The sequence below is a fragment of the Argentina silus genome (genome assembly GCF_951799395.1).
Source record: "Argentina silus genome assembly, chromosome: 1".
NCBI classification, from domain to species: domain Eukaryota; kingdom Metazoa; phylum Chordata; class Actinopteri; order Argentiniformes; family Argentinidae; genus Argentina; species Argentina silus.
In genome coordinates, this window is record NC_139655.1 from 26,156,355 (window position 1) to 26,174,441 (window position 18,087).

The 18,087-nt window shown below is 40.4% G+C and overlaps 1 protein-coding gene across 3 annotated transcripts in view; it reads right to left on the bottom strand.

Moving 5' to 3' along the window:
- LOC310810792 (receptor-type tyrosine-protein phosphatase delta) overlaps positions 1-18,087 on the bottom strand; it is a 116,654-nt gene that overhangs the window by 9,454 nt on the left and 89,113 nt on the right. For 2 of the 3 annotated variants that reach the window (XM_083678642.1, XM_083678644.1), the window contains 6 exons: positions 16,221-16,262; positions 15,598-15,695; positions 11,257-11,380; positions 7,763-7,938; positions 5,234-5,353; positions 4,834-4,988 (listed from right to left, as the gene is read on the bottom strand). In XM_083678642.1, coding sequence (XP_083534768.1) covers positions 4,834-4,988; positions 5,234-5,353; positions 7,763-7,938; positions 11,257-11,380; positions 15,598-15,695; positions 16,221-16,262 — 715 coding nt within the window. The remainder of the gene's footprint in view (positions 1-4,833; positions 4,989-5,233; positions 5,354-7,762; positions 7,939-11,256; positions 11,381-15,597; positions 15,696-16,220; positions 16,263-18,087) is intronic. The other variant, XM_083678643.1, reaches the window with a different exon arrangement.

Genomic DNA, 18,087 nt, shown 5'->3' on the forward strand with positions numbered 1-18,087 from the left:
CACACTTTTTTGTCTGTGACTTTGAGAGCCCGGTAAATTTGCTGGGCAATTTCTGAGAAAACTTAGTGCAGCTAACTTCAATTACTGCCATTAGATTAGCTCAAATGGCATAATTGCTTTAGAGAAGACATTGAAAGGCAGGCATCTTCATTAATACTCCCATTGGCAAATTTTCACATTCAAGATTGAAAATAGAAGATGTGAATATGGAAATAGAGGAGAAATGCTTCACTATGTTTCTGTTTGACCTCTCCCTACAGGTCAGATAGAAACACAGTCTGTTTAAATGTATCCACATGTCAAGATCACTGAGGAGATTTCCAATTTGAATATTCTTTTTCCCCCCTTACAATACATGTTTTGACAGTACAGTAGTTCAACACGGTGAGTTCCTCTGCTTCCCCTCTTAACCTTCACTGTGTAGTTCTATGTTGACTACATTTTATTTAGCAGTGAGCTGCGTAGTGGAGTGTGAACTCCTATCCGCCTGACAGCTCATGTCTTCCAAAACCAAGCATTGACAAGACAGTGTTTGCGCTTGGCGCTCTAAAGTAAATAGGTTATTCAATCCATTAAGCTGACATGCCTATGAGGTGTGAGCCACGCTCCCCTGCCTCCTCTTCCTGATAGAGCATTTGTTTTTCATTTTTACTGAGAAAATGTTTTAAGAGGGAGTAAAGTTAGTCCCCAGGGCCCAAGTCTGGTTAATGTGCCATGTTGCAGTGTAGCTGCATGAGAAAAGGAATTAAGACACATACAGGAGTCGTTCGACATTCACAAATCATTGTTGGGTTGCATTTAAAATGGGCCAAAGTTGGATGATTGATTTGGTAGCTTGGTACAACTGGTAATCACAAGATGTTCATGTGCTTTGCTGGCTCATTGAGAAATCATTGTGTGCTGTGTATCAGTAGTGCATGCGGTAGTGTGTCTGTGTGTGTGTGTGTGTGTGTGTGTGTGAGAGAGAGAGATAGAGGGGGTGGGGGTTGTGTGGAGGTGCATGTGTGAGTGTGAAATATATGTGTGAAATCATCTCAGCAATAGTTGGAGAATGAATCACTTCCAGGTCTAGGAGCTCCTCAGAACACAGGGAAAACACACAGAGAAAGGCATTACTCCTCTGGCCCAGCTGTTTCCAATCTGTAACCGTTTTACAGTCAAGTCCCAAATGTGGGAGAGTGATGACCTGTGAGAGAGTAAGTGACAGAGTGACAGAGTTGAGCTGGAGAGACGAAGCTGGAAGAGGAGGCAAAGGACAGGGGTGGGGGGTAGACAGGAGGTGACATAGCCAGTTGGCTCGCCTCGTCTGTTATCGGCGCAAGAGAGGACTGTACTTTTGGCAGTGGGGGCTGGCAGACTCGGCCTGCATCCCCCTCCACGCTAACGACCTGACATTGGTTGCTCCGACAGCCGCGGCCAGCTGCTTTGGACGTCAGCAGACATCAGTGTCATGCTAACATGTTTGCAAGAGTTTGGGGATTTGGAGAATACACACTGTAAAATACAGCTGCAATAGGCCCAGAGTAGATAAATCCTAGACAGCGGTAAAAACAATTACATGTGCGTTATTACCAATTCTATTTCTGTCAGGCAACCTCTCAAGCCGCAATCCCCCCCACCCATTAAACAAACACTCAAACCAACACACCAGTACTTAGAGCACGACAGTATGGAAGGTAATGCAGTTGCATCAGAGTCGGTCATGAAAAAGCAGGTTTGCTTTGTGTGTGGGTATTAGTGGGAGTTTTTACCTTTCTCATCATTCTCTAATGTCCCCCTCCACACTCCTAAAACAAGACACTGGCTAATCCACCATCATGCATTGTGGTAGAGTATACCAGGTGTTCTTCCTAGGTGTCTGAGAAAGAATAGGTGGTACTCCCTTCAATGTGCAATGAGGCAGTAAGGTCATAAAAATACAGACTTCAGACTTCCTGCAGACAAGAGTCGTTTCCTGCATGTCTAGTTCTTCTTCATCCTACAAAACTAACCTTGATCTACTGGGCAGACTAGACAACGTGGTAGACATCTAGATATATCCAATCATAACAACGCTCCAAAATGTCTAATAAACTCTGAGAAATAACATTCACAGTAAACTTTGTAAAACTACAAAACCCTCCAGACACTGAATAATAAGAAATCTTTGTCTGACTAATCAATGTCTCTTGAATACTGTCAGAACCTTTGCCATTGCCTGTGTGATATTTGACCAAACTTCCCCCGCTTCTCTTTGAGCAACAGAGAGGCCAGCGATCCTGGTGACATTCAATCATGTCCGTTGGACTTCCGCTGTGCACCCATAACGCCTGAATAGCCGAATTTCCAAAAGGACACAACAGTCCATGACCTACAGGTTACTGAAAACAGCATGGAACTGGGAAGTGATGAACTCTAACTCTAAGTTTACTACTCCGCAGGGGCGGTGGGGATACTTTCACAATGCACGTCCCCCTAAGAAAAGATGACCTCATCTAGTGAAGAGAGAGCTCTGCAGTGGGAACATATGAATGCATTTTTAATAACATCCTTTTTCAGGGGTCCTAGTGGGAATGTTGGCTGACATCCATGGCTGGGTTTGGGAGGTTTTGCATGTGCAACATAAACCATTCTGTTGAAACAGGGGATAGTTTACTTTCATCCTATGTTGTAAGATGTTTCAGTAATTACTCTGAAGCCTTGTTGAAAGTTGGAAACTGGAAACCTTTTGGCTACAACACGGAAGTAATCTCATACTCTTAAGGTCGCTCTGAACAATGAACAACAATCTGAAACCTAAACCATTTGACAATATATCACAACAGAATCAATTTGGTGAACTAAAGTAGAATTCTAATATTGTGATTGCAACAGCCTACTGTAAATAAGAGCCTCTGCCACTTTAAGAACTTTGAAAACAGTAAGGCTATGTAGGAAACAGTTAACGTCAACCACTTATCCCACTAATTGCCTATAATTGTCACGTTTTTACGAGACATGCAATCTATCATAACTTTAAGCCGGCTATCTATGTATTGAGTGTGACAGAAATACGACTAGTGATGGGAAGGACAGTGTCCATGGCTCTGACAGGAATGTCATATGTTGACGCTCCTCCACTGTCCGATTCTTAATGTGCACTCTTGAAGCCTCTGTAAATTGGGGTCTCTGTCTGCGATGTGACAACAAAGCAGCTAAATCAATACCACTTGAGACTTGGTCCACTTTGGTCCGATCAAGCCAAATTAATTCTCCTCCCTGAACTCCAGGGCCATTACAGATAGAATGATTTTGAGAGTGTGACTGTGTGCATGTGAGAGTCCATTCAAAATGTAACTTTCAAAAGATATACAGAAACTGATTATATTACTGTATAGTGCATTGTGTGTGTGTGTGTGTGTGTGTATGTGTGTGTGTGTGTGTGTAAGAAAATGTGGTACAAAAAGAAAAGATTGGGCTTTGGATATTTTCTGTCGAATAACTTTAAACCTGAACAAACCCTACCCCACCCATCCCCTCTGACTGGTTCTCGAATCCAGTTGAGTGCTCAGATCTTTTCAAATGGGTAATATGGAAAATGGTTTTGTTTTAGTCCTTTCCACATTTCTATGAACAATTGCCTGACTGGCTAATTAATAAAATGCTCAGGGGACTGTACAGTGCAGTTAATTATGCACCACAAAAACTTTTTTTTTTTTCATTAACACGCTTTTGTTTAGACTCACGGATGTTCCTTTATAAAGTAGGCACAATCAACAGCCTCAGCAAGACAGAGGCAATGTTGGACTGGCTATCTTACTAACTTGCCATGCTCATCCCAAAATCTGAGTTAACCTTCAATGCAGAGAAAATGGAAAAAGTATTTTGCTTTTCTTTTTTTTCCATTTTTTTTTTTACAAAATTGTGGTTTGACAAGACGGGGGAGACGAGGGAGTGCTTCCATACAGATTTGAAGCTTGGCAGTCCCTTTATCTGATGCAGGGCAAGGAATTAAAACTTCCCATCTGCAGAGTGACATTAATTCCCACATTCTGCTTCGCTCTAAAAATTCTGGATTTTCAATTTATACTGATTCTGCTACTAGCTCTAATTAACTCTAGCATGTGGTTATTTTAATTCTTTGGTAATCCCTCTTTTTTTTTCGACACAAGTTTGTATCTTCTTGTCCGGTCTCTATCTCTGTTCCTCCATTTTCTCTCTCTCTCTCTCTCTCTTTCTCTGACTTCCCAGGATGCAGGGAGGCAGGCGGTTTGCTCCTGACTCTCTTTGCTCCTCTCTGTCCAGAGTTTGGCCGTTCATGTCATTGAGGAGTGTGAAGTTAGAGCTTTATTTATTTCAGATGCAATAACCCTGGGGATAAGCTGAAGACTTGTGGGCCGCTGATGCGACATGTTAGTAGGGGGAGGACATGTTTACGTGTGTTTGGGAGAGATGTTTAAGTTTCCTGAGGGCACTGACACCGGTAATCCTCATGCTCTGTTGTGGTGAATACCTCCAGATCGAAAAACAAGATCCACAAAAGCTGGTAGGATCATTTCCTTTGACTCTGAGTGTGCTACAGTCAGCTTTTGTCTTCTAGTCATTCTGCTGCTCTCATACTCGCTCTGTCCCTCGTCTCCCCTTTTGCTTTTTTCAGTCTGCATATATCTCAGATCAGCATTTGGGTCTAAGAGAGACATCTACATCTACGCACATCTACAGTACTCTCACCAGGGAATCTATCACTATGTTGCTTCAACAATAAACATTTTTGCTGTCCCTGACTCTTTCTAGCACATACTGGAGTACTGATACTTGTGAAAGCTGTTCACACTCATGGTCGGAAGTTGGCTGTATTCTCGTAGCATTGCTCACCTGCAGTGCACCACCATGGGCCCTGCATCTGGGGGGTTACAGGCTTTGACCCGTCTGAGGAAGGCAAGGAATGGGGTGGGGTGTTCTGGTACCCCGTGGTCTGGCCACGCCGTGAACTGGAACTGCCTCACCTCTCTCTTTTCACTGGAGCCGTTCTGTATGGGTGGATGGAGACAAACAGTCAGCACAGGGTTCTCACCAGCCTGTCTCAAAGATGATCATCACATCCCAGTAATGCCAGGATAGAAGATGAAAGATACAGCCCAGGGGTTAAAGAAATTGATACATTGTAAACCAAGCCCAAATCAACCGCTAACCCCTATTCACTTGTATACTGTAGATCTGAAAAGATTCAATAGATGTTAGCAATATGGGGAAAATACCATTCAAACACACTTACTTTATAAAGTGCAAACGTCCTGACGCAGTATGTGGCTAGCTCCACTGTGTCCAACAGTGTCACCTGGATGAGACCATAAGTCTCTGTCCCTCTGGTTGGCCAGTACTGATCACATTTTACCTGCAATAGAACCATGTTAAGACAAAGTCAGGATTGGCCATGCATAACTTCTGAAATCCTCTAACCCTCCCTGTCTAATCAGCTACACAATCCAGCATCAGTTCACCTTCTGACTTTCTGTGTCCCTGAGATAATTCCATATGAATCCAAATACACATCATTGGCACATGTTTAGCCAACTTCATGAGAAAAGCCAATGCAAAGGCAAATAAGGGATGGAGGCTGCCAAGATTGTCCTACTCTGCTGACGGGTGTGATTTCACAATTAAGGATACAGCCTAAGACATTCCACTGAAGCAGACAGTGCTATTTATTAGACTGACAGGCTCTATAATTACAATCGTAACCACAGTTTTCCAATCACATTACAGGCACAGGTTTATTATGATTATACAGCTTTGTTGCCCAGCGAATGGCCAATAAAACACTGTTCCATTACAGTATTATTGTGTTGATGCCAAAAGGAAGCACTGTTAATGCTAAGAGGAAATAACTGTTCATATGCAGATGCCTTACCTCATATTACCCATTTATTGCATGCATTAGAGTGAGAGGTAAATGTAGTTTCTTTGGAAAAGCATCTGCTAGAGTCAATATCCAACTGAGAAAACATATTGAGATGTTTGAGATTTTTTAAACCAACTATTCAAGTGATCAATACTGATGAAAGGGCTGTTAGGAAGCAACAAGATGAAGCACAATCAAAATGTCAAAACACCTCAGCTTGAGGAGAAAAAAGGTCTAAAAGGCAGCTTTTGAATGTGCTCACACCGCTCTGAGCCATTCATATGTCATTTTGCATTTGTAAAGCCTGAAACTAATAACTTGGACATGAGATACTAATCAGAACATGCATGGTGTTCACAAAATTGCAAATTGTCAAAAGCAATTCATTCCGACTTCAGCTTACGGTCTCCCAGGTGATTTGAGTGAAATCTATTGTATCGTGGAATTCATTTGATTGCTCCCTCAAGAGAAACTGTTTTTTTGTGGTTGTTTAAAATGTATATTAGTAAAAGTAGACCACTGGCTACTTGTGGAGATCATGCAGGCTTTGTGAGTTGGAGCAGATATCCAGGCCTACTGTAAACCAGACTACGTGTGTATCTATTAACCTGTTTAGGGCTGCAACGAATGGTCGATTATTTTGATTATGTTAATTTGTTGAGTTGTATATTTATGATCGACGAGTCATTAATAATAACAATAATAATAATAATAACAATAATTACTATTGTTATTGTTATTATTATTATTATTGTTATTATTATTATTATTTTATTATTTTATTATTATTATTATTATTATTATTATTATTTTCAAATACATTGCCATGCCTTTTAGTTGAACAACATATCACTGGTTCACAAGATAAAGTACAATAAAAGTACAATAAAACAAATTGATGAAAAGAAGGAAGACATGGATAATTGCATGTACTCACCCTTACCTGTACTGTAGGCATCCTAACCCCACAGCATTTACATGCATTAATCAAATGATTGTGTGATGATGAACACAATCACAAAACTGTCATATTTTCAATAGGTACAATTTCAATATAAAATACAGTATGTGACCACTGAATGATGGCATTACAACTACCCACACTTTAATGCATTTGGAAAAGGTATATATCAATATCATTGCATTCAAAAGCATGTTTTTTTGTGTGTAAATTAATCGTTTTGACTAATCAATAAAATAATCTACAGATTAATCTACAACAAAATAATTGTTAGTTGCAGCCCTAAACCTGTTTCAGCCTTTAGTGACAAGTGACATGTAAAGACTGTTGGTCCATGTGCCGAGTGACTTAGCATTCTCTTAGTAACCAATCCAGCTACAGCTTAAAACAGAGCTGGCTAACTAAGACACCATGCTGCTAATACATCATTGTATGACATCAGCAATCCGACATAAGAAAAATAAATGTATGTTGTGACAAAGAAAGGAATGAGTGACATGAATGCAAGATGGCTTGCCTTGGAGAAGAAATATGAAGGCATCTGAAGGAATACAACACAACACAAAACACACACAAAGAATAGGAACAGAGAATAGAGGAGATGGGGAGGTCAAGGAAAATGTTAAAGCAGATATTTGCATTATAGAAGCAGATGGACAAAGTCATGAGTATTCATGGTTTGAGTTTTGATGTTATCTTTTCTATGAAGCATGAAAATAAAACATCAGAAAAGAAGCATTGTATAACTGTATAGTGTTATATATCTGACTGGGAATGTGTTTCTTGACTCTTTCTGTACAGGCCATAGACACCAACACAAACATATGAACACTTCAGATTAAAATAAATCATATGCGTAGAAATTAGCGACTGCGTTTTCTGCTGTTATGATTAAGGTTTTTTTTTTGACTGTTAAATAGATTATTTGGACACGTGCTTACCCTAGACCTCTCCTCCAGCTTTGTCATCATGACGATGTTGGCACTCCGCTGTTCCCAGATCATCCTCCAGAAGTCGCCAAACGTCTCTGGCAATGACCCCTGGGTAGCGATGTAAGCGTTCTGCTTCCTGTAGCCATCTATGTAGTTGGAGTTGATGTAATCGCTTCCTGGGATACCTGAAAAAAGAAGGAATCATGAATGGATGAGTTGGGTAGTAATAGTACATAGTACATAGAAGTCAATCAGATTTATTTATAGAGCACTTTTTACATAGACAAATGTCACAAAGTGCTTCATAACAAAAACAATATAAACAATACAATACAATACAATAATACAATACAAACAATATGATCTAACACCAAACCATACCCAAAAAGTAAGCCAAAAATAAATATAGGGCACAGTGGCAAGGAAAAACTCCCTGGGAGGAAGAAACCTTGAGAGGAACCAGACTCCAGGGGGACCCATCCTCCTCTGGCTGATCAGGTGTTGAACAGTAAACTAATGTGGAATGTGGAATGTGGTGTGGTGCAAGTTACCCCAAACCACTGATAAAAAGTCAGCTATTTTCTCGACCCCCAAATGGTTAAGGTTAGAATTGAGGGCAGGCTTATCTAATCCTAGATCAGTGATTAGAGGCAGCTTGTACATCAAGCAACTTTTATGTGAGCCAACCTCTATTTTAACAAACTTACGCACACGTGTGTGTGTGTGTGTGTGTGTGTGTGTGTGTGTGTGATTAACCACCCAATGAGTGGCACAAAACAGTAGCTTTGGTTTCTATTGGGATCAATATGGTACTCCATCCTCTTCAGGTACAAAGAAAGGCAAAGTCAGTCTCTGCTAGTGCTACAGAGGTTTAGATCCCACTTGTCTGACTCACTACCATGTTCTCTTGATTTGGTTTGACAGTGAATGAGACTGATGTAAAAGTCCAGGGTAAGCCAACTTTCCTGGGCACTACCCAGTCTATCATGATTTTATGCAATATACAATACAAAATGGCTGAATACTACTGTAATTGACATTCAGAGTGGAAGGTGCCATTATAGTCTTATATATAACCTTTCTGATTAAAAAAATGTCCACTACTGACACCCAGCTTCAAGCCATGAATAAGCTAGGCTTTTTCTCCTCCTCTTGTCCCAAGCTCGCACCAAACAACAACAACTGGCAAAAAAAAATTCCCCTCCACTCATTCTCCTCCTCTCCTCTTTTGCTGGTGTTAAATGAAAGGCGCTGTAGTCTTTTCCAATCCGGAAGAAAAGACAGAGCTGACAGCTAGGCAATGCTTCAGGACTGGCAGTTTGGGGGCTCCGCGCACACATGGTCTACAAAGATAAGTCTCATCTGCATGGATGCCACGTTTCACTGCCGCCCGCACTCCCAACCCCCCATTTTTTTATTCTTCCAGGTAACTTATTCAGCTCCCCAAAAAAAGAGAAAAAGAAAATGGGATATGAGCTCATTTAAAACCTTACATATTTAAATCTCTTTTTTTTGTTCACTCCCTCATTTCTACTAAACCCTTTTGTGCAGCCTGCCCGTTGATATGTCCATGATGGACAAGGGATAAAGAACATTAAGTCGCCAGATTTCAAATGAAAGAATGGGTAAAAAAGAGACATTATTTTGGTTTAATGAAAACAACAGAGTTGTTTGACGCATATTTGCTAAATGGTGTCACTGCAGACTGGCTGTCACTCTGGATTTGCTACCATCTGTGTGTAGTGTTGTCAATACACTCTATTAAGAGATAAACAGAAATAACAACATTGTATCAAACTTAGTCTTCCTGGAAAGGACACAAATAATTACCAATAAAAAATGAAAAAAATACAATTAGTCTTCATAAGTCTAAGTCTGTGTGGTACAAGTTTGAATGATTATCACTTGTATGATGTATAATCCAGACTAAAGTTTTACAGTCCTGCACCTCCAGGTAAGAGGCCACCAGTATGGTTTCTCCGACACAACATCATTTTACCACCTTAAGCATGACTTTCCAACAACTGGAAAATAACCAGTGCTTGGTTTAAATGTTCTCTACTAAGCACTGAAAGAAAGACATGCATATTGGAAATGTAGCTGATTGGGTTCTGTTTTGAATTCCCAATTTGATTGTAGCTGCAGTGACCTTTTCGACGAACAGCTGCCAAATGACTAAAGTTTGTCCACTTTGCAATACGCCTCAGCTAAGTTATAAATAGTACCCTGAAAGTTTCAAAGCTAAGCATAGAACAATGAAAAATTGGGTGTCCAGTTGTATCCTTACATAGCCTGCAAGCATTACTCTCTTTTTTGAGAATGTCAAATTGAACCAATACATTTGACAGATGGGGACATGCAGGTTGGCCAATTGAACTGAAAAGCTCAGTATGCAGAGTAACACTTGATGAATAACTTTATCCAGTGGCATTCATTTGTGGCTTGTTACTCTCAACTACCACCAAAATGTGAAGTCAATTAATGATGGCCACATCACAAGTGAAAGTCTACAATGAGTTTCCATGAGCTGACATCATAACTGTTTATGAGATGATCGTAATGATCGGTTATTACATTAACATGATAGCATTATGAAGACCTTAGAACATAGGGTTCAACATAAGTATCACCTAATTTCTCCCAGCATAGTCAGTGCTAATAGGCTGCCATGCGCTCTCGCACACATCAAGGGATTCCAAAAGCAGAGGAAATAAAAAGTCTGGCAATCTGCACACTAGCTTTGTGAGCTACTTATACAGACATGTCCCGTTAGCCAAAATAACTCAAAGTAAACAAAGAAGTCTTGGTTGCCAAAAGGCTTTGTTGAATATATGGGGGGAAGTCCCCCAAGCCTGTATGGCTGAGTACTGCTGCTTACTTTCTATCACACAAAAGCTCTAGTGTGGGAGTACAGATGTGTTTATATGCCTGGCTAATGGGGTCCATCAACACTCAGCTGTGTGTTCTTTCTGGGAGACTGCAAAGGGACTTGGCATCTGTATAGATCTGTTTTTGTCACATTAGCATCAATTTACTAGCCTGTGTGAGAGCAATATATCTAGTTTTTTTTCTCTATGGAAAATGTTTAATGTAAATGATTAATTAATGGTGTGTGTATGTGTGTGTGTGTGTGTGTGTGTGTGTGTAGCAAGTAAGACATATAGGATATTGAATGACTCTCAGAGGCAGAAGTGCAGGAACACTTTAACACTTTAACTTTAACCATTTTACAAACTTTAACAAATTGAGCATGCATCAATACAAACATTATTTAATAATGCATATAGTGAATAGATATATTTGTAAACCGCTGTTATCGGTGCAAACACTGAAGTGAAAAACAACATTAGGCACAACAAAGTACAGTAGAGCTTGACAGTGCATTTCAATAAAGAAAACTGATAACTTGAGTGTTTTGCTTGTGTGGTAGTATTCCTGGGGAATAGAAGACACTGGTATGAAAGCAGATAAAATAGTCAATGCAAGCCAATGGTACTACTTACCATCAATAGCAGATAGCAGGACTCTGGAGTGGTCGTATGCGATTACGTTAGCATATCTGTTCTTTGGTTTGTTGACTTCCAGGTTGGAATGTTCCCACGTAAACTGCTGCCCAGGATCAATGGACTGCAAAGACAGAGAGAGAGAGTATGTTCATGACCTTTTTTATATCATCATCATTGACAATAGAATATTTTGCACATTTACCAACATTTAGCCATACCGTAGCTCCAAAACAGTATAGGTTTAACACTATAAGCCCTGGGCCTTCAAGTAAAACAGAACACAAATCTGAAGCAATAATGACATGTAATGACATATACTTATGCATATATGCATGAAGGTCTATACACCAGTCATTTGCAAACACAAAATCGCTTCTTCTTTCACTGGCTATGCATCTTTACGCAAATGCATCAGTAAATTCGTCGGCTCTTATGCTCCATCATGCAGACCACATCAAAACAAATATTGATGTTGTCTCCTGGGTTATAACAAGCAAATTAGTTATGCACAAAAGTCAGTAAATGTCTGTAATCGGAGCGAATGTGTCCATCTCCCTGCGGGTGTATCTTGTGCTCTTATCATCAGACACACATACCTGTAGGCTACTGTAGTCTAAAAAGTAGTAAAGTAAAACAAAATTAAAAAAAAAAAAATAAAGCCTGCTTTTTGACATACGGGTGTGATGAAGGGTACGTCTTTGCAGGTGCGCACCAAGCATAAGTGTTATTGTATGTCTGTATGTTGGTGATATTGTCGTTATGGTTCAAATGGGTAATCCATTCATAACTGTAAGGTCTGTTTCATTTCACCATGATAAGGGCAGCTATGGTGGGGAGCAGGTGTTAATCACACCTCAAGACATGACTTAGAGTTGTTGGCTATCAAAAAAATGTGTGGTAGTCATGAAAATGATTCCAGATGTTTTTTTATGTGTGATTTTGAAATTGTAATGCTATTATGTTAAAAACAGACATTTAGGAGAAGCCAGGGAAGGAGGGGGACATTGGTTTCATCATCATGCCTGTGGACCTGCCGTTGGGATGACTAGTGTTAATCATGATAATGATTTGATCCATGAGACCCATTTAAGCTTGTGTACAACTTTCCAGGAATCACTGCTCACACAAAATAGTCTAGGGCTATTTTGGCATGCAACATGACAGACATTTTGTGTTAGTGACAAGTGCTGTTAAATTTAGCCTCCCAAGGCTACTGACACATTCTTTCACCATGATTTGTTGGTCTCATATAATATGCATCCATATGTATCCAGTGACACACGCATGTACACTGGTCATACTGTTTCTGAAATGGAGAACATGAGGGACACAACCATTTGACACTTCAATTTTCCAACCCATAAGTACGCATGTCTCTTTGTTGTGAAATTGTGCTTGAACTAGTTATCTGAGGGCATTGATGATGACATTGATCTGAAAAATACATAATATATACAATACATAATATTTATAATAGCATTGTTGGTATGGATCTGAAGGTTCTGCATGTTCTTTCAAATTCAGCATGTGCAAGGAAGTTTATTTCAATGGCATACAGTAATATTTTATAAATGAATCAAGTAGAATGCTGCCACTGACTACAGTGAATGGCAAAATGTTTAATGTAGAATCACATGAAGGTCAGTACCAGTGATTCGTTTTTAGTCAATCTAAGCTGAAGGTTGGCCAGTGGTTTTATATATGGAATGTGAAGTGTCTCTTGTGGGATCATGATTAAGAGTAGATGGTTTTACATAAAACAAACTGAAGTGTCTATGCTATGTGGGAGAGAGAGCATAATATTGCTGATACTCTATCAATAAGTTTGTAATGTGTCTATAAATAAGTGCAATTGGGTACACAATACCGGTGAACAGCTTATTCAGAAACCCCCATATGTAAGGTATTTTGACGAATGATGAGGAAAAAAAAGACTTCATTACATCCTCTTAAAAAGTAGAAGTTTGAATGAAATGATTAGTCTCTGACTGAAACAGCTTTTTCTTATGTTCCACTCACTTACTTGTATAACAAATGTATTCAGACTCCTCAGTTTCTTTTGAAAATGGAATGTCGATAGGCATCTGCCTGCAAGCAAACTCTTTGGGTTGACAAATTTCAAATTACAGTTTGCAGAGAACCATACAATGGCTTAAAATTGGTCTTGTAATCTACAGTGGGCATAACGTCTTCATGCCCTGAATGAAGAAAAAAATGATGTGATGTGTTGACTGTCAAATTTACTTTTTTTTATCAAGGGGCATTTTCTTTTGTTGGCTAGCGCTACAGTTCTATACATGGAAATGTCAACCTTACAGACAGTAAACAAGTTACATTATTGCTTAATACAATGACAACAATAACAAGATACTTTAATAATAAGAGATTTTAGATTAGCTTTTTCACAAAGGAGTAGTTTGCGTTCTACCATCTTACTTCTATTGGTCAGGGTTTATGGTACACAGAGGACCCATACAATTGAGAACAACCTACAGCATCAGCAATCTAACCCCTCTTATAGCTGTGTAAAACATGAATTAAAAATGGTCCCTCACCACAAATAAATGAGCTATAAAATGTAATACCGCTAGTGTATAAGGGGAAAACAATAAGCTGTGAAAGATAGCGTTCAATTTCATATGTCAGAGGAAGTACGCTGTATTTTTTAATGATTGGGGTCTCAAACGTATATCTTCTGCAAGAGTTGGATTACACTCACTACTGGGAATAAAGGATGCAAACGGCAAAGAGCAATAGGTTACTGTAAGGTAAGAATGAAAGAGGCTATAGCATGCAGTGTTGTCCTTTGTTGTGACATATTTGTGTTGTGCTCATATGTTGGATAGTCTACAACTTGATAGGGTGGATGCACCAGAACATTAACCTCTTTGAACAAATGTAATGATACTTAAACATTTACTTATATCGGATTTCACTTTGGCTGTGGGCAAGAGCATACAGTATAAACTAAATATGACTAGAAGAATAAATCTAAGAAGTAACTTCCTTATCTGCAGAAATCACACTGCTGGAGCAGAATGCAATTTGAGTCAGGACAAACCATTGGCTAAGCCGCAGCATTTTATCAAAATATGTTGAAACAGTGGGTTGCAGCATTGCTCATAATAAAAACCCTCATTTCATTGTGCTCCCAAAATTACTTTCCATTGCTCATGAAAAACCGCCTCGGAATTAAAATTCAATGTACTTAAGCTGCAATAATGGTTAGGGCAGCTTGGCAGCTGGCCACATCGTGACCTCATGGTTTGAAGCAGTGGCACAGCCCGCAGAGAAAAGGAGAGAGAGGGAGCAAGAGAGTTCTATCACACAAAATGCCCCTGAAAAGACCTCACTCTGGCACTATTCTCCTGGCTTCACCAACATTCAGCAGACGCAAGTCCATCAATTTAGATTCACTCCCATTGTGTTCCACACAGAATTCATTTACCGTCGGCGAGCTGCGGTTAGACACAGGGGGATTTATTGCAGTATATAGGTATTTAGTTCCATGTTGTAGAAGTAACTGTGGGGTGTGAAGAGTGTGAGAGAGAGGAAAACCTAGCCCCTGCCACTCAAAACCAATCAATCACAACGCTAGGGTTCCATCATAGCGCCTGCCTGATGAAATAACAGAAATGGGATTATGTCTTTGCTAACGCACCAAAGACTACCCTCAGCCCCCTGGTAAAGAGACTTCACTGGTGAATCCGGCCAACACGACACCCAGCTGAGCTAATGAGATTACAGCACGTTGGCGAGATGGTGACCTTTTCCGAGCAGCCATATTAAATGGCAAAATGATTGCCGTTCAGAGATACTGAGAGAACGGACCTATCAATCAGCTGCTGTGACTGGATAAATGTTTCATTTTCACTTTGTATGGGTAGATTCGAGGATTTGGGTACTCTGATGAATGTGTATGACTGATGAACTAGTTCTTCATGGAAGGTGATCCTGATTTATTTATTTATATTTCTAAAACCAGCCGCCATGCAAGACTGGCTTACCTGAACTGCACATTTGTAATGACTGGATTATGGGTTCCAGGAAACTATCATTACATGAGACTCATCATTACATGAGGGCTTTACACACTGCCTGACACATCATATAATAACATGGGAGTTTAAAAGCATCAAGTGTCTGTCTGATAAATTAACATACTGTACATCCTCGTTCAGCTTGAGAATACAGTATAATCAATAACCAAGTTGTGGCAAATTACAGAAATGGCACCTACGTTTATCTTCAGATCACTGATCACTGCACCTGTACTCCATTATCACCCTGTTGTACAAACAGTAGGACATGTAGAGTATACTGAAGACTCATGGTTACCTCATATTCCTGTGAAAACTTCAGGTTGTCATTGGCTTTCAAGCGCTCCAGGTGATCTGCCAGGTCCATGACTGGAATCGGAGGGTGGCTTGCCATGCCTGTCAATCAAACATACGGGAGGTCAGTCACCAGGGGTGAGGTCCCGTTAGCATAAGCCAAAGGTGAATCATTAGAAAGCAGCATGTGTGTAACAAGGGATGGAGAAGTGGATCTTGTTAGGCTAGTTTGGTCACTCAAAGCAGTGGGCATGCTCATACAGGATATGGACACGGAAGCCAATGAGAAGTCATCGAGCACACTTCCCCACTGTGACACTGCCTATTGTGAGAGAAGAATGTTATTAACACCAAACGGCAGCAGAAGTTAGCATGACAAAGGACACAAACAAACAAACAAATGCACAAATAAACAAACAAATAAACAAATCAAACATTTGCTTTGAGTGATGACATATTACTACGTGTCATTTCAAACTCCGCCCCCAGCGATGACATGAATACTGTGTGGATTAGATGGGGTGAGATTGACTACAAGCCTAAATAGAAAAAGGAGGAGTGGGAAATAAAAACAAAATAAAAACAAAAACAAAGAGTATGGCAAATGCGTAAACAAGACCAACTAACTTGACGAATGGAGGTTACTGGGGTAACCGGGGGCACCTGAACCTGTGAAGGAAACGGCGGTATAAATAAAAAGTTGCAGACGTCGTAGCAATGTGATGATTATATTCTAAAAACGGAACAAGGCGCAGAAACAGTTGGGTATGTGACGAGAACTATAGTTAATAACTGCATGTCTACATGTTATCTAAATGTCACATAGATCTGTTAGTAATGCACATATTGACATGCTAGAAACTAGCCTATGCCATCATGCATATTTCACTTATAAAAGGAAGAAAAGAACATGAAAACACTCGACAAAACAGAGAAGGATTGAGAAATCAGATATGTGGTAGGCAAGCAACCACACAATACTATCATACTGAGATCCATTTCACTCACGCTGCCCAGATGATTTATGCAAAGCTTGCAACCTAAAGTTCCACCTTGCCTACAAAGTTTGGTTGACTTCTTCTATACTTAAATGTGAAGAGTATTGTCACTATGTGCTGACTAAGGCATTTTAAGTGGAGGAAGTGTGAGACAAGATCAAGAGAGCAGGGGGGCGTGGAGGGTGGAGCACAGCACAGTATGTGTGGCTAGCCTGTAGCAAGGCTGACAAATTGTAGACTCAGAATACCGCTTGGCTATGGGGGGATCGTGACAATGATGTACACAAAGTGCTGTGGCTGTGTCCTAGATAGTTTCATAATGGCAGGACGCGGGTGCCGTTTTGCCACTCTTGTTGGGAGATGTGTCTCTCAAGCACGCCAGTGGTCTTTCATCTATGCCGATAACACAAGTGGGCATTAGCTAATGGAAAAAGCGGGGCTCTTTCTCCCCCGCTCTCACAGCTCAGAGTGTTTGTATCGGCCCCGCCACTCAAGATCCATTTCCAACGGTGGTGACAATGAAACTGCCATTCACTGCTTGGCGCCGCACAAACATCAAGCGTCCTCAAGATGAAAATGTGCAGTCAGGAGCAACGAGGTGAGAGGGAGGGAGAGGGAGGAAAAGAGGCGGTCTAATGTAGCACCTCTGGGCGCTTGAGAGAAAGCTGTAACAAGGGAGACAAAGATGTTTGGCCCTTTCCAGCAGTTGAGAGGGACAGAGAGGCAGTCTCTGGGGCTTTTTAACAAAGAGAGGGGGATGTGAGACTAATCAAGATGGCTGGAGATGATTCTGAAATGGGAGCTTATGGCTCACATCATTTTGAACTCCCATCTCAAAGCGGGAAAGAATACTCCTCTGCCAAGTTGGAATTGTCATTAATGGATATAATGTCATTGAAGAGTTTTCATAAATATGCATGGTCTTTTTTAAAATGAGCCTGCAGGGATAATTTATTATCCTTTCATACTAACTGACCTGAAAAATATGACTTTGATATTATAACATTATTGGCAGTCTCTGAAGACCTGTCCAACCGCACTCAGTGCCTGGAGAACTCATATACTGGCTGAGCATGTCTCCTCAGCTAAAAGGAGAAACTATGCATTGCCTCTCTAAGAGACAAATGGACTGTGACTCCCACTTCACCTTGCCACCAAAGGTCAAAGAGAGGGACATTTGTGTTCACCGCTCTTCCTCCACTGTCCAGTGCTTCATACAGGATGTGATATGGCATTGTGACATTTTTCATAGTGGCACAGCATTGAGCTCACTGCTACCTGTGACTTCCACCTGCTGAACTGTCATGTCACTCTGGTGCACAAGTTCTCCTCTGAGTAAGCATGGCAAAGCCCTAACTGACCTGGAGGATTAATGAGAGCAAGGAGAAGGTAACTGCCATGGAAGTGTGAGGCTTGCATCTCTGTATCCACCCTTTCAATTAGCTTTCTCTCAAGGGAGAGTTTTGCCACGTTTGACCGTGTGCATTTTTTATGCC